The sequence below is a fragment of the Anoplopoma fimbria genome, chromosome 8, assembly GCF_027596085.1.
Source record: "Anoplopoma fimbria isolate UVic2021 breed Golden Eagle Sablefish chromosome 8, Afim_UVic_2022, whole genome shotgun sequence".
NCBI classification, from domain to species: domain Eukaryota; kingdom Metazoa; phylum Chordata; class Actinopteri; order Perciformes; family Anoplopomatidae; genus Anoplopoma; species Anoplopoma fimbria.
The window spans coordinates 9,881,879-9,906,051 of NC_072456.1; the positions used below are offsets into that span (position 1 = coordinate 9,881,879).

Genomic DNA, 24,173 nt, shown 5'->3' on the forward strand with positions numbered 1-24,173 from the left:
AAAGAGAAAGCAGATGTTGTTAAAACTGTGCACCCTCAGTGGACACTTATTAATCCTCTATTTGCACGAGGAAACTAATCAGAGAGCGAAAGAGGAAAAGATTAAGGAGAGCGATTCAAACACAGTCAGAGAAAGAAGAGGGGCAGGCATCACAATGACCACTCCGCAGTCGGTTTGAGGCTTATCAGATTTATTATAACCAAAGGGAACTGATTGGCCCAGAGGGTTATGACGAAATAAGTAATATTCTCGTAACCACGGTGACGCCAGTTGAATGACGAGTTGGGCTGTGATAGGCTGTAATCCGTCCATTAAAATGGATTAAAGACAGTAGAGCATGTATCTGCGTGTTTCTATCGGTTTGTGTGTGTGTATGTGTGTGTGTACATATGTGACCTGAGTTTACACGGCAGACAAAATGTGCACTGCCATCTGCCTTTTACTGCCACACACACACACACACACACACACACACACACACACACACACACACACACAGCAGCAGCAGAGCGAGCAGGCAGAGGTCACGCAGTATATTTTGGGCTCTCTAGGGACTCTGTGTCCTAATCTGATGTTCCTCTTTGAGGGACACTTAAGACCTCAGAGGTGGACATGAGACTAGCAATAAAGGACAGTAGAGAAAAGAAGACAAACTAAACCTGAACAGCTTGATTAACATTACCTTTAAGATAGTAAAGATAATAAGAATATGGAAAAATGTATAGAATTGACTCAACACTGATGAATTTGGAATTTTCTTTGGTTGACAATCTTTGCAATAAGAGGTTAAAAAAAATAATTTAAAACCAACCCCTCAATCCATATTTCTCACAATCAGAGAATCATCTTTTGTTTGTACCTTCGGATAAACGGGAAGGTGTTTGTGTGTGAAGTCTCACCTGGTGACGTCGTCGTCTCCGGTCATGGCCCTGGGCAGAGGTGAGTATCTGGGCGTGGTCAAAGGGGCGGGGCTTACAGACTGGCTGCCGCTCATGTAGGGGCTTATATGGTTGTCTTGATGTGGGGAGTACGCTGGAGGAGCACAAACACGTTTCTTTTCTTATTTTCCCATACGGTCATACATAAAACATTATTCCATTGTCTTTTTAAATGCTGAATGTGTACTTTCATGTTCTGTCAGTAAGGTTCCTAATTAGATGTATACTGCAGATATGTTGAGAAACGGTGGTGTGATATGTACTGTTTGGTAATGTGTTAGATCCAGAGCGGTGATAAACAACATGTTGTTTGATAAAATGCTGATTTGGGCTCTGATCCAGTGGGTCAAATTTAAACAGTCTGATTATCAGACTTTTATGTAACGTTGTCTGGGTGATGTCACCACTCAAAACAACTTAAGCTGGTAGTACTGGAAGTATTTGATATTATTATAATGGACTCGGTATGGTCACATTATGATCAGGTTAATTTGTTTAAGCTGCTTCTTCAACAACAACATACTTATTCAAACTCGTTCAGGTAACTTCAGGACTGTTATGTTTATAGTGTCAACCACAACCACACAATGTTGTATTAATGTGTGTGGAGTTATAAATCCTTTTGGCTCCGGGCCCTTATATATTCAGCCTTAAAGTGGAAATCTATAGCAAGGTCTATTAACCTCCTCACTGAGAGTAATAAATGCTATCATGACAATTACTTCACAGTTAGGGAAATGTTGAATAGTCTACACCTTTTACCCTCACTCATATGCTGATGACAATAATATTCTGACGCCATTTATGAGCTGCTCCTCATCCACGTTTAGGTCTTTTTCACTTCTGTATTAGATAGTTAAACTCGTGGACCAGCTACTGAACATGCTGCCTTGAATGGTTGCTTCTGATGATGGTGGTCTGGAAATTCAAGCTCACTGTGCATTTGCATTTCTCTAGTAAGAGTCTCTGACAAAAAAAAAAAGTCTAATCGTAGATGTGTGCTCTTTTTTAAACTCCATCCAAGAAAAAATCTCCACCAACAGCTTTGTTCCTCGCTGTTCACTATCATTTGACACCATCTGGCCCTAAATAACTTTTTGCTGCATTAATGTGTTCTACAATCACCATTGCAGCGTTTCACTGCAAGTTGTGTCTATTGTTGTGAACAAAATGTCATGCAATCTGGGAGATGCATTGTCCCTCAAACCCATGTTATGATATAAATCATTGCATTATGGGTGAGTCTTGTACTGAGAGGTGTACGTGTACTTACAATTAGTGACGTCGGGCGGAGGGAAGTTGTCATTGATAAAAAGGGAGGTGTGTTTGGCCACGCGGAGGTAAACAACGTCAGGAGTGGACTTCAGGGCGGCCACTGCATCCTCATGAGTGACCTCCTCCAAATTGGAGGCGTTCACCTGGAGACACATGACGTACAGACATGCATTAACACACAGACAACACAGAGACAACTACAATATGCCCATACCAGACAGCAAAACAATCATACAGTACGGAGGATATCATGCAGTTGTGCAGCTGCGTACAAAATACATTGCTTTACATTAACTTAATGGAGATGAAGCTTTAGTTATATTGTATTTATGTTTATGCTGAATGGGTCTGTAGCTGAAATAAATCACCTTACCAGGCTCGGATGTAAAGCAGAGGGGTAACAATCTGAAACAATCGTACTCTGGTCCACTGTCTTTCTTTATTTAAACCTAATTTAGTTTTAGAATATAACACACCCAGACTAGGTAATATGTAAGCATCTAATAAACGGGGGCAACAGAGCACAAGCCTTGCTTTTGTTTAACTCTCTTTTTAAATTATAAACAAGGACAAGTCATCAGACATTTTGTAAAGTTATTGTGGATTAATAACATGTCTGGTTTTATTAGGGGAAAATAATTATTTTTTTGCGTTACTAAGGGATATGTATGACATGTACATTTTGTAAAAGCAATTCATGGCATGTAGAGCTTGGTTCTATGAGCGATGTTCATTACCTTTATGGGGCTGATCGACCTGAATAAATATTCTAATCTGAATGTTGTTAATACGAACTTCTTCTGCATTGCATTTCATTTTTTTTTTTTTTTAAATTAAAAAGTAAATTGCGCTATGTGTGAACCTATAAAACTTTGCTTCGATGGTTACTAAAATATACGTACAATACTTGATAACATTTACAAGAAAAAAATAAGAAAAAAATGTAATGTAAAAGAGGGTAATAAAAAGGTGTTTCTTACAGCCATGAGTTTGTCCCCTATCTGTAGCCGTCCGTCTTTGTGTGCAGCCCCTCCCTCGATGATCTTAGTCACGTATATACCGTTGTCTCCTGGGACATGTTGGTTTCCAACTCCACCTGCTATACTGAATCCTAAACCTGAAAGAAAACATCAACAGGTCATATTTTTGAATATAACTTCTGGGTTTCCTGAGAATGTTCATATTGTTATATATTTTTATTTGCTGCAGTGTTGCATTTTCACATCCTTGGGCCCCTTTTACCATTTCTGACATTTAGATACATTGTTTTGATACACTACAATTATAGGGCAGTAAATTCAATAAGGGAAACTCCACCCTTTCATTTATTCCGTAGCTTTTCCTCTTCTCATACTCTCTCACTGTCCGACACCAGTTGATCTCTTTATTTCCTTGTGTCATTATCACGTAGGCAGCAAGTAGAGGAGCAGGATAAGCATGTCACCCTCAAACAACATCACATTTCAAATCCAATGTGCTGGATTAAAATCAAAACAACAAGTTTATTTTTCTACATTCAGACTCCACTGTACATTCTATGTAGTATTTTTTCACCTTTGGGTCCTTTGACCAGCTTGATATCCATGACTCTCTCTGAGAGGCTTTTCCTGCGTCGTATGCATAGTCGGACCAGACCGCCGGCATCCTTCAGCGCCTCCACCGCCCCGCTGTGCGTCACGTCCCTGACGTCTGTGTCATTTACCCGCACTATACAGTCATTCACCCTGCATGGCAAAGTCACATACAGGAAGGAAGTCACATAAGGAGTTAATAGGGAAGATATATGATGCACATTATTTCCTGGACTCCAATTTCTGTATTTTATTCTGCTTTCAGTGTATTTTAGTAGTTTAGTTGTTTCTTTTCATTTCACTTCTTTGTGAAATAGGAGCTCTCAGCTGCTAGTAAAAGCGCCTTGCTCAGGGGCACTTCAGCAAAACTACATTTAATTTACCTCTCAAATGTTTTGATATGTTCCCTTTCATGATGCTCTCCATACAGTACTCTTTCAAAATGTCGACTGAGTGTGTTGGGTTGCATGTGACTATTTGACGGCTGCATTGCAAATCTTACTTCAATAGTGTAATATGACACCAGGTTGAACACTGTTACACTACATGCTGGAACATTGTTGCTGTATTTTGAATGTTCTTTTCAGGGTTGCAGCTTTAATAATGACTTGATGCCCATCCAATTTGCACTGCCAGAGTTTGCTCATATATATGATGGATTTAATTTTCAACTGTTGTCACAGGCAACACAATTTAGCTGTTATCAGTAAAGCTGTACTTGCATTATGAAGACATAATCTGTTCACACAGTTATATTGTGAGGATTTGTCTCCTATCTGGCTACAAAAAACTGGACCTAACAAGGTTAACATTTAAATGCTTAGGTTTTGCTTCCGGTTAGAATAACAATGACCTGTGTGTGTGTGTGTGTGTGTGTGTGTGTGTGTGTGTGTGTGTGTGTGTGTGTGTGTGTGTGTGTGTGTGTGTGTGTGTGTGTGTGTGTGTGTGTGTGTGTGTGTGTGTGTGTGTGTGTGTGTGTGCCTGACCTGAGTCGTCCATTCTGGGCGGCGGCCCCTCCAGGTATAATCTTGGTGATGAAGATAGAGGGGTCTTCTCCGATATGAGGGTTATCAGTCCCTCCTGCGATACTGAAGCCCAGACCTGAGTTACCCTACACATGCACACAAACAGAGAGTGTGTTTTAATAAAGGAAAAAGAAACACCATCAAAAGATACGCATTGGTTTTAAAAAAATAAATTCTGATGCCAGAAGCTTTGATGATTTAAGACAGATGTAATTGCCCTGCCTCAATCATCATCCCTCCATCTAGTTTTAATATATATAAACACTGATATTTTAAGATACTTTTAAATAGTACAAAAACATTCAACTGAAAATGTCCCCCAGACAGACCTTAGTAGTTTAAATAAGACAAAGATAACCACAGTGAAATTATTCCTCCAGATGCAAAATGACCAAGAAGCATCTATTAAATAATACATTATCTAACTTGCATTTATTGCAAAACTACAGCTATAATCTCCCCAATCTGCACTTCTTACAACACTATCACCCAAACAAAGAAAATGTAATAAAAGTCTCTCCAGATATTGCTTATTACCAAATTACACATAATAGTCAGTTGCCAATTACCTGATGAAAGTCTTTACTTTGTGTCTTTTTCACTCACTCTCTCATGCTTTGTCACTGAAAGAAATGTCTGTGCCTGTGTTTGCGTGTATGTCCATAGTATCTTTAAAGCAGATCCAGTCAAGCAGACAGAACCAGGTCACAGGAGAATAGAGGGAGAGAGATGGAGAGGGAGAGAGAGAGAGAGACAGAGCCTCGGGTCAAGGGAAAGGGGAAAAAAATGAGCGAGGGAGCAAGAGGATGAGGAATAGAAAGTAAGGAAGGATGGACGAGGAATAGAGAGGACAAGGAAATAAGGTCAGCAGAGCCGGACAGTGGAGGGACTAAGTAGAGGAAGAAGAATGATGAGATGAAGGGGAGGAGAGAGATAAATGAGAGGAGAGCTGACATGGATCAGATAAAGGTTTTATGACTATAATGTTTCTGGTTTTATAAATGTGTATTTTTTTTCCTTTGGATTCAATTGATTTCCTTCTCCCATGTTTTTTTTTTTATACCAGCAAACATAAGTAACTTTTTGACAGCAGTGGAAGAAGTACTCCGATCATTTAAGTAGAGGTAGAAATACTATGGTCTAAAAATACTCCATTACATGTAGAAGTCCTGAATACAAAATGTTTCAGCAAAATACACTTAAACTAGTATTCATTTTGCAGAATGTCTCCTTTCACAGTGTTTTAAACTCATGGAATATTATATTATTGTGTTTTTTATCACTAAGAAATAGATGTAAGAACATTTTAATGTTGTACTTTGACAATAGTGAACCAATGTTAGATACTTAGTACACCATTGGGTTGTTTTTTAGTATAGTGTATCATTTCATACAAGCATATCATGTGTTTTTTATGTAAAGAGTTGCATAGTACTAGAATAACTGTAAGTGTCAAATAAATGTGGTGTAATAATAGGAAGATAATTCCCTCTGAAATGTAGAGGAGATAAGTATATTGTTGCAAAGAATGGAAATACTCAAGTAAAGTAGTTATCACAATACTTTAGTAAAAAACATACTGTTTAACTATAATTCATGAATTTGGTTTCCGTGACCTAAACAAAAAATGTGAAAAGTTCGCTGGATTAAGCCTCAATAACACCACAATTTAAATATCTTAGCATGATTTTTACAGTACACTTTTAAATAGGAAATTAAATATCTAACAATCCAAACAGTGTCTTTATCCTGCAGCTTGCAGTAAGCGAGAACTATCAACAAGCTATTGTTTTATATAAACAGATATGGAACATGAACAAAGTTATATCTGACGTTTCAAGATTTTGCATTTACTGATTGAAATATAACATTTATTTTGTTAACTATGCATTGGCCATAGTTGCCAAAATGATCTTGAGCTCTTGTTTTAATTGGAATTATAATAATATGTTCAAGCAATTTACATTTTTTGTTGACCCTTAGCTTGTTTGAATCTTACAGAATAAACAAGTTAAACCTTTGCATGTTTTTGCATGAGCACAGGATTTATCCTCATTTTAAATTGGCAGTCAATATAATTTCTGCTCCTGACAGCACCGATTATGTTTTTAATGTAAATATGGAGGACAGGGGTCAGTCCGAATAGATGGAGTAGCTGTCACTGGGGTGTTGATTTAAAAACTGATTACAATAAAGTTCATCAAAGAAGCATGCACTTTAGCAGTGTGTTTCATTGCATGTTAGTCTTTACCCGCTCCAGCGTGATTTCCTCATATTCATAGTCTGCTTCTGTTCCATTGACCTGTCAGAGAGGAAGAGGACGAAGAGGAAAAGACACGTGTATCAATTAGGAGTAAAAATGGAAAGCTTTTTCCTGTAATGGACACTAAAATGCTCATTAGATTGTATAGTAAAGCTTTTCACATTCATTATTTATAAACAGTATTTCAATCTGTCACGTCAGTTGCTCTTAGCAGGTACACCACCCTCTCATGTTGCATTAAAACCTTCCTGTTTATCACAGTTTTATCATATTTTTATTTTACTGTTTCTGCACAACATACAGGTGCTATTAATATTCCGTGACACAAAATATGCCAGCTTCAACACCTATCAGCATTCATAAGTTGAAGAATTTTTCCTTTCCAGTTCTAAAACAAAATGTGAGCTGATCATTATCAATAAATACAAATGGCAACAAAGATCAGAGTTGAAGAAAAAGGCAAACCTGACTGATAATTCATGAATGACGCATGAATCCCAGAGATTAAACTGGCAATGCGTATTTATGATGATGTACATCTGACGTCAATTTTAAGAACATCCCTGCTGAATTACCCACAAGCCAATCACACAGCTCAGCCAGGACTGCCTGAACTATAAAACATATTAACATCTAGATTCCCTGACTGAATGAACAGCACGCAGAAATAAATCGGATCTGAGCAGACTATTATATATTTTGTGTTCCAGTCCATTTAAACTGGGAATGAATGTCTTGTTCCTGCTATAGCTGCTGTGGGCAGGCGCGCACGCGCGCGCGCACACACACACCCCCACACACACACACAAACACAAACACAGTGGTCGAGTGGCATCCCAATGGCCCATGTAATCCCCTTGGCTGTAATCTGTGTCTCTGTGCAGTCAGATTAGTTTAGATTTTGAATTTCTGTCGTTTCAAAAAGAGGGGCACAATCTTCCATCAGTCACAATGTTTCTGTTATTACCTACCAGAGAGTGTCAACATATTCAGACTGGATAGGCACCTGATTAAAAGCCATGAATTTACGATAAACATAAAACATTGGATTGTTTTGGGAAAAAATTGAGGACAATAATAGCTTACTGACATTCTTAGAGCTAGAGGTTCAAATCCCTGTAAAACATGATTGTGATATTTCTTGCTTAACAGAGTTCCTTTAATCTTTTAAGAAAGCATGATGACATTTTGAGAATATCAAAAATAGCTTTTACTTTTATAAGCACAGTAGGCAGAAACAGCCTTGTGCATCTGCTGTGTTAAAATGTATCTTCCTGTTAAAAAAAATCGGTCAATATAACACATTTGCCTCATATCCAGCAAAAAAAAAATATATATATATAAAAAATATATCTGCTGTTTTCTCTATATATTACATACATTAATCACACATCTTTGGAAGAAGACATTCAACAATGTTGTCGGTGACATATTAAGAGAATTCTGCAAAAGAGAAATCATTTTCTCTCGCTCTCTCTCTGTTATATCCCAGACAGTTCAGCAGGGAGTAATTCACAGTAATTACATAATAAACTTATCTAACAATAACAGACACTGATTCTCTATGGCAGCTGGCTAACAGTAAAATGACATCTGGATCCATCTAATTCTAGACAGCGCTTTCTGTCTAAATCCAGGACGCTGTTATCACTATTGTGCATTTTTTTTAGTGGGGAGAAATATTGAAGTTACTGAACATTAATAGTAGAAGCTCCAGAAACTGCTTTACACAGAAAACATTTATATGACATGTGTATGTCTCTAGCCTTTTTACAGAGAAAATAATTTAAAGTGAATATTTACAAAGTCACCTAATGGACGTAGATACTACTAGAATTTCATATGTAAGCTTGATTAGAAATATAACTAAACGTCCTGCAGGAGTGTAAACCTCATCGATTGGACCAATTCAAGTGGCAACACTGAAATTTAGTAAATGCTTTTTATTGAGGTCTTGCCTGGGCTTGGCACATATTAAGGAGCTCATTTTTAAACAATGTAGAAACACAAAAGAGTTCTATATAGAAGCCACCTGTGAACTGAATTGGTTGATTATATACTAAAAAAACATTCCTGTTCCATATTATATTCCATTTCTGCCAAAAGATCCCCCTGAATGCTACACATTGGCTATTTGATGATTAAAATCATATCAAATCCATAATTGGCCACTGAGATGTTTAAGTACAAAGTACACAGTTGGGTGGAGCTTAACATTTTTACAGACAATATATTTGAACCAGTACTCACATATGGGGGGGTGTCGACGCTGTCGGTGTTGACCACCACTGGAGGGGGGTTGGCCTGCAAGACAGAACAGAAAAGTGATTAAACTCTTTTAATTTGAAGGATATTATAAAAAATTATATAATCACAAAAACCAAGACAGTTCACCAAGATCGCTGATGCTGGTTACTGTAAGAAACACACGTTAACACACAGAGATCCGTGATGGTGACTTACTCGTCTCATGTTTTGGTACAGCATGCTGAGTACATCTGCTACAGATTACCACCACGGAGCGACAGCATCCACCGCATGACATACTGCACAGCCCTTATTTTGGACAATACCAAAGTATCACACTGCAAACCGCACTGTAACCTAACAGACTGTTTGATAAAGATCTGTTACTATGCTGTGAGTTAATCTTACTGTAGCAATTACAGCACCACAAACCCTGTGCTACTCTTACATTTTCGTTGTATTCTAATGGCCTGTTTCGTAATTTACTACACAGTACTCTCTATCGTATTGTATACCAACCACATGTGGGGTCCTAAATGAAATCCACAGCTCAGATCCATCTAATTTGACCAATTCCAAAATGAAATACCAAACATTTGCATCTCCCATGTGTCGTCTTCTCCTTCCTTCTCTCCCTCCCCCTTTCTTTTTCTCTAAACTCGGTCTCCTCTTCCTCCCTGGCCTCCTTCTAGCATCCAGGCCTGGACAGATCGGGGTTAAAGCAGCAGCAGCAGATGATTGACATTATCTTCCCTCTTGCTTCCTACACGAGCACAGCAAATGACAAACCGCACACTAGCTAATAAATAGCCACAAGGTGTCTTTTCCTCCATGTATTTGCAAGGTGAGCACCAGCCCCCATCTTATCACTCCTCCCTTATTGACACCTGTCTCCACTTTCGCCCTCGTCTCGTCTCACTTTCTCCCCAGAGACTATTTAATGCTCTCCAATCCAGCGACGGCTGCTCGAGTGATCTCCAACAAACCAGCCACGACCACGCCGGTCCAAGTAAGATAATCTAGAGCTCCAACTCTTGTCCAGCAGCCCAAAAAAAAAAGTTCACAAACAAACCAGCTAACCAAACATCAAACAAACTAGCCAACCAAATGGACAGTGCATCTAGACTTTCAACATGGCATCAATGTGCAACAGAGCAGCAACAGCATCTATCCCTCTGAACTAATCTCTACCTCCATCATCCCCCCTTTTTCCCCTCCTTTATCTCCTCTCTCTCTCACACACACACACACACACACACACACACACACACACACACACACACACATTATCTCACTCCATGTCTCCGTCTCTCTCTCTCTCTCTCTCCACCACATGTCAAACTGTCTGTCAGTCAAGCTGACAGGATACTTGATCCCACACGGGAGGAGAAAGAGAGAGAGAGAGAGGGGGGATCAGAGGGATTATGCTGTACGTATGGTGGGAGGAGTCAAATGTGCCTGTTCAACAACAGCAATGTGGAGCAGAGCGTGCAGACAGATGCACCCCCATCCATGAGTAAAAAAGCTAGAGAAATAATGGTTGGAGAAGAGACGTGGAGAGAGATACAGGGAATGAATGAAAGAAGGAGGTGGGAGGGTGGGTGGGGGTAGATGCAGTAGAGGTCATGGATATTGAGGACAGTAAGGGTTGTGCTGACAGTTGCAGCTGTTAAGATCTGTGTTAAGATGTGTGTGTGTGTGTGTGTGTGTGTGTGTGTGTGTGTGTGTGTGTGTGTGTGTGTGTGTGTGTGTGTGTGTGTGTTTTGATGTGAATGAAGGCGAGAAAGAAAGAGATACAAGTGGAGGGTAAAGATGATAAATTATGCTCCAAACAGAGCAATTATTATCACAAATATTATGCGGTCCATCCTACCTGTCTCCATGAAACATTACAATACTATCTGCTCATGTTGTATACTTTCAGCAAAATATTTAATCTTTAACCCCAATGGTGCCATTCTGTTGGTAAATCTTCAATCCTGCATTCCAAACCTTGCTTAGATTAAAGTACAGAAGTCTGATCAACCAAATGTACTTAACATATACAAAGAAGAAGTACTTGTTATGCAGCAGGATGGTCTCTGTCAGAGGTATATTATTATATATTACATTTTACAGACACATAAACTGGTGAGAAGCATTAAAGTTCTCAGGATACTGTTTTTACTATCAAATGCATCACATTTTATTTAAGACATTATGTCACTTGTAAATATATAAAATCTCAATTTACTGGCTAACTTACTTACTACAGGTTTAAAATTCATGCAGTGAAGTAAAAAGAAGAATATTTCCCTCTGAAATATAGTGGAGTAGAAGTATATGGTAATACTAAAATAAAAGTACCTAAACATTGCACTGTAGTAGAGTACTTGAGTACATGTACTAAATAAAATTCCAACACTTCTAAAATAATGACGCTGTAGATGATTTCCAGATTGGAGAGCCACTTTTAAAGAAAGGTCACATAATGATCAATCAATACCACACAGGATCCCTTAATAAATCTGACCACAAAGAGGATTAATGATTGATGATGATGTAAAAAAATATATTTCTGTCTGCCTTTGAAAGGTTTTTCTGCTGTTGTATAATAACTAAATGTATTTTGTTATATGGTTTGAACTTCTCTAAACAGTGAAGAATACCGAGTATTTTCAATATATTGACTAAAAGCTGAGCTAATTCAGATGCAAATGCTTCGTCTGACTGCAGAGTCATCATCATAATACAACATAATATACCTTCATGTTGACCTGCTTAAAGTGAACCTGTCTGTCACTAACAGTCCATTCCCTCTCTTAAACTTTGCCTGACTCCTTCACCATTGTAACAACAGCAATGTACAAAGCACACAACCTCTGTGTGTATGTGTGTGTGTGTGTGTGTGTGTGTGTGTGTGTGTGTGTGTGTGTGTGTGTGTGTGTGTGTGTGTGTGTGTGTGTGTGTGTGTGTGTGTGTGTGTGTGTGTGTGTGTGTGTCATTCACACAGCCACAAATCCAGCCGGTCTGTCCGCTGGTGATTCCATTGACACGCCATGTCAGACTGCACGCTTATGTAACATCAATATGAGTGTGTGTGTGTGTGTGTGTGTGTGTGTGTGTGATGACGTTGTGTTACATGAAAAGGCCAAAAGAACAAACGTGCAAATATAAACAAACAAGCACTCACAAACAAACACACACACACACACAACACACACACACACACACACACACACACCATCCATATCCAGACAGTGTTTTGCTGCACTATGAAAGTGACTGTTAGTTGTTACATAATCTCTGTAATACCAGCTGTGTTATCACGGTACTGTGGCCTGGTTCAGTCCAGTCCAGCACAGCACAGCTTGGACAGAGACCCAGACCATCCCTGGTTTGTCTCATGACAACGAGATGAACAAGTGCTTTCATCAGATTTCTCATGCTTTGCATGGTTGTTAAGAAATGTTTGAGTGTGTGTGTTTGCGCAGAGTGCGGGGTTCAGCTTCTACACCATCATCATGATAATGTAATTAGCAATTAGCAAATGAATCGTGATTTGATAAACAGAAATCAAGAATCCAGAAATTTCTAAATGCTGCAGAGGCGCAGCTTGTTGAATAATCACTCATACATGCGAGAACAAACAACGAGCAAACAGGAAAAGCCACAAAGCACATTTGGCATAATGTCGAGTGTGATGCAGAAATATGTAAGGCTTAATTCAAAGCTTTGTTTCAGCAACATCTGTCCTTACTTGTTCAATATGTTGCTCCTTTAGATCTCATTTAGAGCACAGAAGGGCCAATGCTGACACACGGATACTCACAAATATACTCCACTCCTTATATCCCTCTGTCTTCCTAATGTGCATTAAAACTCCATTTGACTAATGAGCTAATCAGATGGAGCGCAACTCTAATCAAATCAGATCGGCCATGGTAATCACTCTAATCCGACTATCACTACCTGCTCTATCTGATGACTGTAGCAAAACGTGGGCATGAGTTTGCATTTCAAACTTCCAGTTCCCTCATCTCAAAGTCAATGTTTTTTTGTTTTTTTGTTTTTTTACTGTTTTACTGTTTTACTGTTTGCCAACTTGAAAACTTCTATTGGCTTTTTGTCGAGACAACCAGGGCGACGCTAACTTCTGGGTCGGCATTCATCTCTGCAGCACTCCATAGAACGGTTTATACAAAACACATCCTGTCCTGTTATTTTGTTCTGTTATTTCCATAAAACTCTCATCTAACCACAATCTGCTTGGTCTGTTAGTTTCAAACATTTCTGAGAATTACTTTCAGCAAGGGGGCACACACTATAAATATAATGCAATTCTGTAGACAGCTCGGAGAGCAAGTTTATGTTCAGCACAGCACTGAAGCACTTCAGCCTGTCGGAGCTTCACTTTAAGGGCAGTTTGCCAAATAAGTAATAGTGATGAAAGAAAATGAATACTTTGATTTTCTTACAGCAGTCAGTGTACTATGTAGGCATCTCATCACATGGTGGTATTTTGTGTTTGATATCTCCCCTTCTCTCTTTGTCCCATCATTCCTTTAGATGCTGATATATCTTGACAAGTATTGATTCCAGGAGTACCTTGAACATTACGGAAATTTGCAATCAATTTGGCTAGACAACTTCTATTAGATTTCTCAATTCTGTGGTACTCTTTCGACTTTTTTAGAATGTAAGTTCTTGTCAGATGTTATTATAATAAGGACAAATGCAAAATATACTTGAAAAATTGCCCTAAAGTCTAGTTCTCTCCTGCCCTGCAGTTGTATTGTATTGTTTAACTCTAAAAGGTAAAATAAGATAAGGCAAATAAAAACACAGAAAAGAATTGAAGGCAACGTGTTTTTGATTTCACATGTGCAATATGACCAAGCCTCAACTGACCATCAACCGAAACTGGTTAAAGGCATCTCCTTTAATGCCTTGCAAAGGTGTATGACTAAAGCGTAGAGATTTTTAAATATGAAAAGTATTTGTTCACATATCTTATGATTAAACAGTGAAAAGTTTTTAAACTTTTAGTACGATCTTAGGACTTAATACCACAACCTGTGTTCTGTAAGAGTTCTTTTAGTGGATGGTAAATAGTTTGTCAAATTCACACATGCCTATCACTGTCTACTGTATCCATACCAACCAGCCATCAAACCTACCTGCACGTGGGCCTTTATTTGTGAAAAGTGTCGTATGAGCGGCATGTGTGGGGCCGTATCCATTGAGTGTGCGGTCCAGATATACGTGTCGTTGGGCCACGCCCTGCCTCCGGCCTTGCCCTTGGCTTTGCTCTTCGTGGGACTCTTCTTCACACTGTCCCTCAGGTTGGGGAACTTTCCTCTGGAGCCCCTGGTGGCCAGGTTGGTTGGCAGTGTGCTCCACCCATAACCGGCCAGCGCCGAACACAGGGGGAGCTGTGGCGAATGAAAAGGGTGGATGGACAGCGACTGGGAGGCGTGAGGAAGAGGAGAGGGGCAGCGATGGAGGTGTTGGTACTGCTGGCACAACGAGTGGTGACTTGGCGAATGGAGCTGCATCTGCTGTTGCTGCTGTTGTTGGTGGTAGATTTGATGCGTCGATTGTGAAGAAATCAGGTGACTTGGCGAGGCTGGCGGACAGAAGTGTTGCTGGTTTTGAGAGTGATGCTGCAGCTGTTGATGACTCTGTGATAGGTGAAGCTGGTGGTGGCTTGGCGAGGGAAGTAGGCGATTCGGCGACTGTGGAGCCAGCAGGTAAGTTGGCGATGGCGGAGCTAGCTGGTGACTTGGAGATGGCGGTGCTATGTGGTAGTAGCTAGGAGAGGGAGAAGGAAGCAGAAGTCTTGGCGTATGGCAGCCATGTTTAGGCGAATGAAGATGCTGACTCGGTGAGTGCAGCTGTAAAGGTTGCAGCTGGTGATTTGGTGTCTGTATCTGCAGTAAATTCTGATTATGCTTCGTGTGAGAGTGGCTCTTTCCCGACTTGGCCTTGCCTTTGCCAGATTTGCCCTTAGCGGCGCCACTGCTGTGCTTCTTGGGGCTACAGCAGAACTCATGGCTGTGGAAATAAGTGGTCATAGCTACATAGATATATAATTGGAAGCCACAAAGAGACCTTTTTGTGTCGCTCTCATCACTTCTTCGTCTTTACAGAGATGACAAAAGGGAGTAGCTTCTCAGAATCACTTTTGTCTGCATAATGTAGGTCATACCTCTTCAGAACAACCAATCCTCCTCTGTGTCCAGTGCAAAGTTGGTAAATCCTACCGTTCCTCTCTTTCTGTCTTAAATCACTGGAATCTCAGATAATTCAAATATTCCTCAGTAGGTGTTTCCATTTCTTCTCCATTGAAGATTAGAGCATCAACTAGTCCTAAAAAACAAAGAATCCTCCTTAGTTGTGATATTCAACACTCCTCGTCTTGGCTTTCTCCAATTAGGCGAACACTGACCCTTGTACCGTCTCCCAGGGTTACAGGGTTGGTAGTAGAATAAAAGGTGCGATCCAAAGAAGAAACAGAAGGACCACTACGACAAGTTGAGCCTCCTTTCGGTCCTGCTTTTTCTAAGGATGTCTCTCTTTCATGCGCTTCAATGGCAGATTTGTCTTGCTCGTTCCGTGATTAGGCTCCACCTCAATGGTCACTACGGGTTACTCACATAATCCACCTATGTTGTTGCGCACGCCAACTTTGTATCTGAAGTGTTGGTCGCTCTGTAGACGATGCCGTTTGATTAATATATTCCAAAAGAAAAAGTAGAAAGTAAAAAGGAAGTTTACTCAGATTGGAGTCCTTTTTTGAATTCTTGTGTTTTCAGATTCATGTTCATTCTCTCCATCCAGAATGTGAGAAAGAGTTAAATGTTCCTTGTTGTCCTTCTTTCATCTTGTATTGTTTCATCTTTCTGTTATCATGATTTGATATGTGGCCATATCTCTATGCACAATTCTCTTTCTCAGCCTCTCATCTTTCTATACTGCCTCCCTCTCTCAGTGTCTGTCCCTCTCTCTCTCTCTCTCTCTCTTCAACTCTCTCTCTCTCTCTCTTTCCTGAACTAGCCAATTAGGGGCTTCCCTGGACTCCTGCACATGACAGCAGCCAGGCATGACTAATCGATAGGCGACCAGGGACAGCGATACAGCGCTCAGAGCTCAGTCAGTGTGTGTAAAATGAACAGAGAGCTATGATTGGCGGAAGTCAGTTCCTTCCATCAGCCTGTGTCTTGGTCTTTTAAAGCATCCCAAGGCAGGCCGGGTCAGCTGGAATGGTGTATGAAATGCCTGCTGTGTGTGTGTGTGTGTGTGTGTGTGTGTGTGTGTGTGTGTGTGTGTGTGTGTGTGTGTGTGTGTGTGTGTGTGTGTGTGTGTGTGTGTGTGTGTGTGTGTGTGTGTGTGTGTGTGTGTGTGTCTCTCTCTATGCATTGGCCTATTTCCTTTTCAGAATGTGTGCTTCTCTGCCAGTGTGTCTGCCTCCAAGTCTAATCTTTGTTGGGGTGGAAAAGGCATTTTAATCTGCAGCTTTTAACAAGTCACCACACAAACACACACACAAAGTCCTCCAGGTATAATGTAGGTCTTGTGATGATTGGGTAAAATAAAAAGTCTATTCAGGAGCAATGCTGGCTTGAGAGTCAACACTGCAAATGTCTCTCCTCTTTTGGTCAAGGATTGGACCCATTGAGTAGTTCTACTGGTTATTATAGAAACTGAATACTTCAACCACATTGTATCTAGTGTATCTTTTACAGAAACTGTAAAGTATTGTTTGCCCTAAATTCGTATTTGCATATAAATGTAAAGTTCCCATTTCTTATTTAAATACTTAAGTATTTCGTAAATTTAGACTTATGAAAAATATATTGTTTTTAGAAAAACTACTAAACTACTAAAACTACTAAAATTATATTTGTAAGATATTCATTTTTTTATTTTGAAATTGTTACTGTTACTGAAATAATTCAAAAAATACTATTTTTAATTAATTGATTTGTGACATTAACTTGTTAATTATATTCATTCTTATTAGTATATTTAAATGGGGGCTACATTTAACAAAAGCAAAGTCACATGTATCCAACCGTGTGCTCTCTTCCAAAACACATGCATCCTCGCTAGAATTCTTACAATTTATCTATTCTATTAAGGTTTTAGCAAAGATAGATGTGTTTGGAGAGCACTGAGCATACAGCTGGATTATACAGCACAAGTTGTGTCAGAGTTTGTAAACTGATGTGTGCTGTTGTTAAACGTGGCCCCCATTTACGTCCTTTCAACAAGAATTTACTTACTATTATTATTTATTATTATTATTTATTATTTACTTACTACCTTTTTTTATTCTTTGTCCACCGTGGAATTCTTTTTTAAGAGTTCAAGGCAACAATGGCAAAGTAATTGATATAAAATAGTCATTTTGTAGTTGAAGTACACCTTTAAAACCACAAGTCATCAGAATTTCTCCGAACAGAGATCAATGAATCCATTGGTCAACAGCCTTTAAAGTATTTGTTCATTTTTATAGTTACACTGGAAATTACTAAAATCTCAACTTCTGTACGTACCAACTGTGATGTGAGGGGTGCTCATTATCTTTAATAATAACTATAGCTTTTGGCTTCTTAGAGTTGGCTGGTATTTAAGAAAGAACAGAAGCTGCCATTGGTTTATACACAGAGCTGGATGGACACACACACACACACACACACACACACACACACACACACACACACACACACACACACACACACACACACACACACACACACACACGCACATACACACACACAACTATCAGCTAGGAGGTTGAAGCCTCTATAATGTCCGTAAATATATGCCACTAATCGCCCCAAACCAACCTGATAATAGAGAGAGAGAAAGAGAGTCAGATAGACAGACAGACGAGGGACATTAAGAAGCAGCGCCCATGTGGAGAGCACAAATAGATGAAAAGATGGTGAGGGTGGCTGAGAGAAAGGCTGTTATAGGCGCCCAGTGTGTGAGTGGGTATGTGTGTGTGTCCCCTGTGTAAAGTGCTGCTAGCGCTGCAGGCCAACCGCTCAGTCAGTAGAGGATGAGCAAGGAGAATAGGCTGTTAGCATCACAATGCTAGATGAAGCCAACACTAATATAGTGCTGGAAGGGTTTGAAGTAAGGAATGGCTGAAGACGAGGTGAAACAAAGATAGAGTGAGTTAAAGAGTTAGGCTTAGGGTTTGAGTTTCAATTAAGTAAAATCATTTTAGTAGATGATACGATTGCTATATCCATATCAAAGGAGAAAACATTACCCTGAAATGATGTTATGTATGAAACCTCTGAGTCAGCGTGCCCACACCACGTCAAGCTCGACTTAGTTTTCTACCCCCACTCTCTTTTGACACGGCTCTTACCAGAATTCTTAAGCAACACATCAAATTAGTCCATCGTGCAATTATCAATTCTGTGAAACGGTTTGCTTAACTGAATCCTCGTTTCACGTTCTGTGTCAGAACGACCCGATGAAGTTAAGAAATCCAGGAAAAACATCCTCATTCATTGAGCGTTAACACCTTTTCTACTCCACTTAATCAGTGTAATGGATATTAATTGGTGTAGTGAACACACACACACACATATTACCTCGTTACAGGTCAGTCTGACTCTCTGCTGAATACTGTCAACAGTAAATGAGCGCCACCCTGACCCAAAAACAACACTTGTCTCATGCTGTTGCCTTAGTGTTTTGGTTTAAAAGGGAAACAAATCAAACGTGAAAGCCATCTATGATTATATTTCAGACATTGCATTACTACTATGAACTTTAAGCCAGTGTTAAATCCTCTGAACGCTTGCCAACTCTTTGCTATTCCTCAAATGAAATGACTCCTTATTTCTATACCTCTGATCTGCTGAAGGTGATCTCTGACTATTGAAGCAGACAAGCACAGGAAACAACATCTTGGTAAAGGGGCTGTAGGGATTTGCCTTAGAAAGACTTGCAAAAAACATTTAATATAATTATTTTCACAATTCCACTGGATGCAGGAAGAAAAGATTGTGATACTGACCGTCCCCAGCAGGGGGCCTCAGATTCCACAGACAGACGGAGCACTGATGGGAGACACATACACACATATTGTCCCCTCATCATTACTGAGTTATTTGTTTCAGCTGTCTGATATTATCAGCACTGATTGACATCATGTATGATATCGTACAAAGATACCGCAGTACTGCAGCTCACGTCAATGTCTAGCAGCCTCCTAGAAGAGAAGAAAAATGATGGTAGGAAATGCATGCACACAGGGGAAGAAGGGCTTTTAATCCAGTTTGAGCACAATCATAACACAAAATGATGCACCACAGTATGATAATTCAATCGATTTAAAAAGCTGTTGTGTTAGTTGGTTGGTTGGTTTCGGCTTAGTATCATTTTTGCTTAATCTCTGGCTATTATTTTGCAAATGTTCACTCCAGCGTGATGCTTGTTTTGGTGAACTGCTGTAGGGTTATTGCATATACAAAATACAAAAATGATCTGTTCCTGACTGAACCAAATTAAAGTCATACGTAAGTGGTAACAGAATAACTGCATAATTGATGAAAATACACAGCAGAGCTGTGGGCTCCATGTATCAGCAGGGGATCTGACATGTGAGGTAACAGACTGATAGATTATCATATATCACACCTGCAGCAACACAAAACAGAATAAATCTGTTTTAATTTACAGCCTCTGTCATGATTAGAGGAAGGATTTGTTTTGTGATGAGACTGGAAGGTTATGGTGTGGTGTGAAAGGCAGCATCATTACCGAACTGATGATTGGAAATAATGTCAGTTTCGATCATTAAAGCTGCATTAATTCATCTTCTATTTTTGCTGTAATACATATATCAGATGATGTAATGTGATGAGAAAACAAGTCTTTTCCAAAATAAAGTCGCAGAAAACAGAAAAGGCACCAAGCTGGTATCCCAGCAGAGACAGAGCAACATGAGCATCCCATAGGAGTCATGATTCTGGACACCTGACGAATCAAAGTCCAGTGGATGCTCCACTTTCTTCAACACAAACACTGTGCTTATCCAGCTTGTTTGAAAAGGGAAACGGTTACCTTTTATATGAAGGTTTGAGGAGAGCCACGGGACTCAGAAAATATGTACAGCACAGCTCATTAAGGGTCATTTTTCCAAAACAAGTTACTAGAATAAGCTATGCTGTGTCGGGCTGCAGGATCATTTGGTTCATTCAAACACCTAAAAGGTCCCCTGTGGAGTTTTCTTGTCATGTATTGTCGCAAAAAGAAATCCAATCAGACCATACAGGTCACCAAACAATCTGTGAGCACACTATTTCCTAAAGCAGTCTGTCCAACTACATAAGGGCCCAAGGCTTCTAAGGGACCCACAAATACCACTGTGCCCACAAACTGCGCGTAGAATTTGTCGCTAAGTTGTAGAAATGTTTTCCTACTATGAAGAAAGCCTATTTTCGATTTTGAGTCTTTTCAACTTCCATAAAAAGAGCAGAATCAAAAGATTTGTTGAGTGTGGGCAGTCTGTATTTGTATTTCCAATTTTAAGACAAAACCCAAGAAGCCTTCTAGGGCTGTACTCCTTAGTCGACTTAACTCTCATAGGACTTTGCGACTCATTAATTAGTTGATTTATTCGACATATCGGCAAAATACACAAAGAATCACTCAAAGCACCACTTAAAATCTTGTGTTTACCAGGGATGTGCTCTGGAAACTAAATAAATCTCAGTGGACTAAAACCCAACTCTCTTTATCCCTTATCACTTTAATAACTTTTGGTACTATATCAGGTCAAATTTCATATGAATGATTACAAAAACATTTTACCTTGTTTTCTGGTTTGCAAGAAATGTATCTGAAGGCCTATTTTATAAAACACCCTTATAAGAGTATACTTTTAAGAATGTATTATGATTATTTCCCAAGATGTATGACATCCAAATTGTACCAAAACACATTATGAATATGTTGTACCCTGAGTCACTGGCGCATTTATGATTTAAGGGGATGGGACCCATGTAGTTTTATCTGAAGTTAATATGAAGCATAGGTTTAAAACAAAGAATATATCTGTTTGCTTAAATAGTCAATGAACTGCAATCCAATATCTTCTCTAATTATTCCAAGTACCGTTAGAGGGGCTGGTATATGCTGTAATGGGATCTGAGAGTTAGCAGTGGGGTCAACAGGGGGAGTCTTCTACACTCAGGATCAGGAAACGATCCCACTTGTGCGGCCTGTGGTAAGATCACTTCCTCAGGTCAGCACGCTCGGTTCAACAGTAACTGAGAGAAAGTAATGTGTTCTCCGTAATGGTATTCTCTGTTAAGGATATGGTCTCAGTGTCGGTCTCAGTGTTGCGGATGAGTTTGCCCCTCTCTTTCTCTCTATCTAGGTTTCTCTGTGTGCTGCTTTCGAGAACTCTTCCTCCAACGTACGTCAATCACTGGCGGAGACCAAGGAGATGCATCCACCACTGCAGCAACAGAAGATCTACTATTTATACGAACTTCCTATACATCCATCCATCCATTTTCCGTAACCTGCTTATCCAGTTAAGGGTTGCAGGGGTGCTGGAGCCGATCTCAGCTGTCAATGGGCGAAGGCAGGGTACACCCTGGACAGGTCGCCAGTCTGTCGCAGGGCTGACATATAGAGACAAACAACCACTCACACTCACATCCACACCTACGGGCAATTTAGAGTCTTCAATGCACCTAAGCTGCATGTCTTTGGACTGTGGGAGGAAGCCGGAGAACCCGGAGAGAACCCACGCTGACACAGGGAGAACATGCAAACTCCACACAGAAGGTTGTCCAGCCCGGGAATTGAACCCAGGACCCCTCTTGCTGTGAGGCGACAGTGCTAACCACTACACCACCGTGCAGCCCACCTCCTAATTACAAAGTAGTTGCTAATGAATTCCTCCTCCAGTGCTGTAATTTATTACAAACACACAATAGGTCGTCCACAAGTTTACATTACATTTACAAACAGAAGGAGAAATAATAATGATGCTAACTAACGATTATTTTTCTGTTCTAATAATAATTTTCCTAAAAATCAACAAAAAGTTGTGAAAAATGTGCATTACAATTTTCCATAGTAAAAAAATATTCATTAAAATTGCTTGTCTTATCCAAACAACTGCCCGAAACCCAGAAGTATTGAGTTATGGAGCTTTTAAACCTACACATTTAGGAATGTGGAAGTAAATGATAGAAATGATTAATTGATTTTGAACACAGGTCCAGGATTTTTTAAGCTCTGAACGATTCAACTGCAAACATGGAAATTCTTTCCAACACAGGTCAAAACTGTGGCAAAGTCAGGTTATAGGTTATTACTTTCTTTAATCCTAACTCCAGTAACCAGCACTTTTTTTACCAAGTCATGGTGGTTTGTCTAGATCAGACTTTCTAATGGCAGGCAGGTCCCTTCCTCCTTGAACCACTGGCGGTGCTGACATTCACTTGTGTCACAGGATGCCAGATAATTACATTAAACTTTAATTTTAATCAAGGAACACTGACTGGCCTACGAGGAGGCACAACAATTACAAGGTCAAGAGCGATAGCATCACTCACATGGGACTAAGTTTTGGGTTGTCTTGTATTCTCTGTGTAACAATGACTTCTATAATTCAAATCAGTGTCTTAGACAGTCACTTACTGCAACACATCCATGTGTGACTGGATGGCAAAAGTCATAATATCACTCTGCCTGGTTATATCACACAAGCAGACAATGTTGCTGTAGGATAAAAAAAAAAGCTGACTCTTTAAAGCACCAATATATGAATTCTTCTGATTCTTCTCATCATAATTTTTATCCCGTTATGAAGTTATCATGAGCAGCAGTTAATGGGTCAAGCCTTCAGTAGTGTCAAACAATTACACACAAATTACTGGAGGATAGATGGAGCTGTCATTATGTTGTGTTCAGCTTCATTAGTTAGTGGTCGTATTAAGTGATTGCTCGTGGTCAGCTAATCTGCGTTGATTATATCAGCAGAGAACAGATGTGTGTGTGTGTGTGTGTGTGTGTGTGTGTGTGTGTGTGTGTGTGTGTGTGTGTGTGTGTGTGTGTGTGTGTGTGTGTGTTGAGAGAGCTGATAAACAAGCTTCATCCCACACACAGAGGGTGATGCAACACCTCACACACTCTCAATACTCACTGCCAGTACAATGTGTAATGTGTGTGTGTGTGTGTGTGTGTGTGTGTGTGTGTGTGTGTGTGTGTGTGTGTGTGTGTGTGTGTGTGTGTGTGTGTGTGTGTGAACAAGTAAATTAAGATTTTGAGTTCATACACCCTCATCAACTCTTTTCCTTTCTCCTTAACTCACTCCCACCCACCCACACACACACACACACACACACACACACAGACATCCACATGCCACGCTTTGCTTGGTTATCAGCATCACCATGACAACAGCTGATGCCGCACGCAGTGTTGGACAGCATCAGAGAAGGAGCTCATTGGTTACCATGGGCGATGGTGGTCCAGGTTGTCGACATTTGCATAAGCCCCTCCCACTGATGACATCAATTTCTGAAACGCGCCAGCAGCAAACAACATGTAAGTTCACATGTATCAGCTGATCGGGGCCAACCAGAATGGGCAGTTCACGTTGGTGGTTTCAAACAAGTCGGAACACATCAATGTTTGCAAGTCATTGGTTTTAACCTTCAAGCTGCTCCAACATCTATTCCCATTTGACGTGAGTGCAGCACAGTGTGAGAGAACAGGAATCAGCTCTGTGGTGAACGAACCCTGCATCTTTGTTTCCCATATTTGGTTCTTTTTGTAAAATAAAAGCATGGTATGACCTTCCCTTCCCCTCACGCTCCCACTG

At 39.9% G+C, this 24,173-nt stretch overlaps 1 protein-coding gene across 1 annotated transcript in view; it reads right to left on the reverse strand.

The window, feature by feature from the left end:
* The window catches only part of LOC129094992 (disks large homolog 1-like), a 98,032-nt gene that overhangs the window by 29,499 nt on the left and 44,360 nt on the right, over positions 1-24,173 (reverse strand). The window contains exons 5-11 of the mRNA XM_054603328.1: positions 9,323-9,376; positions 7,061-7,111; positions 4,771-4,895; positions 3,768-3,937; positions 3,194-3,330; positions 2,212-2,356; positions 900-1,032 (exon numbers count right to left, since the gene is read on the reverse strand). Coding sequence (XP_054459303.1) covers positions 900-1,032; positions 2,212-2,356; positions 3,194-3,330; positions 3,768-3,937; positions 4,771-4,895; positions 7,061-7,111; positions 9,323-9,376 — 815 coding nt within the window. The remainder of the gene's footprint in view (positions 1-899; positions 1,033-2,211; positions 2,357-3,193; positions 3,331-3,767; positions 3,938-4,770; positions 4,896-7,060; positions 7,112-9,322; positions 9,377-24,173) is intronic.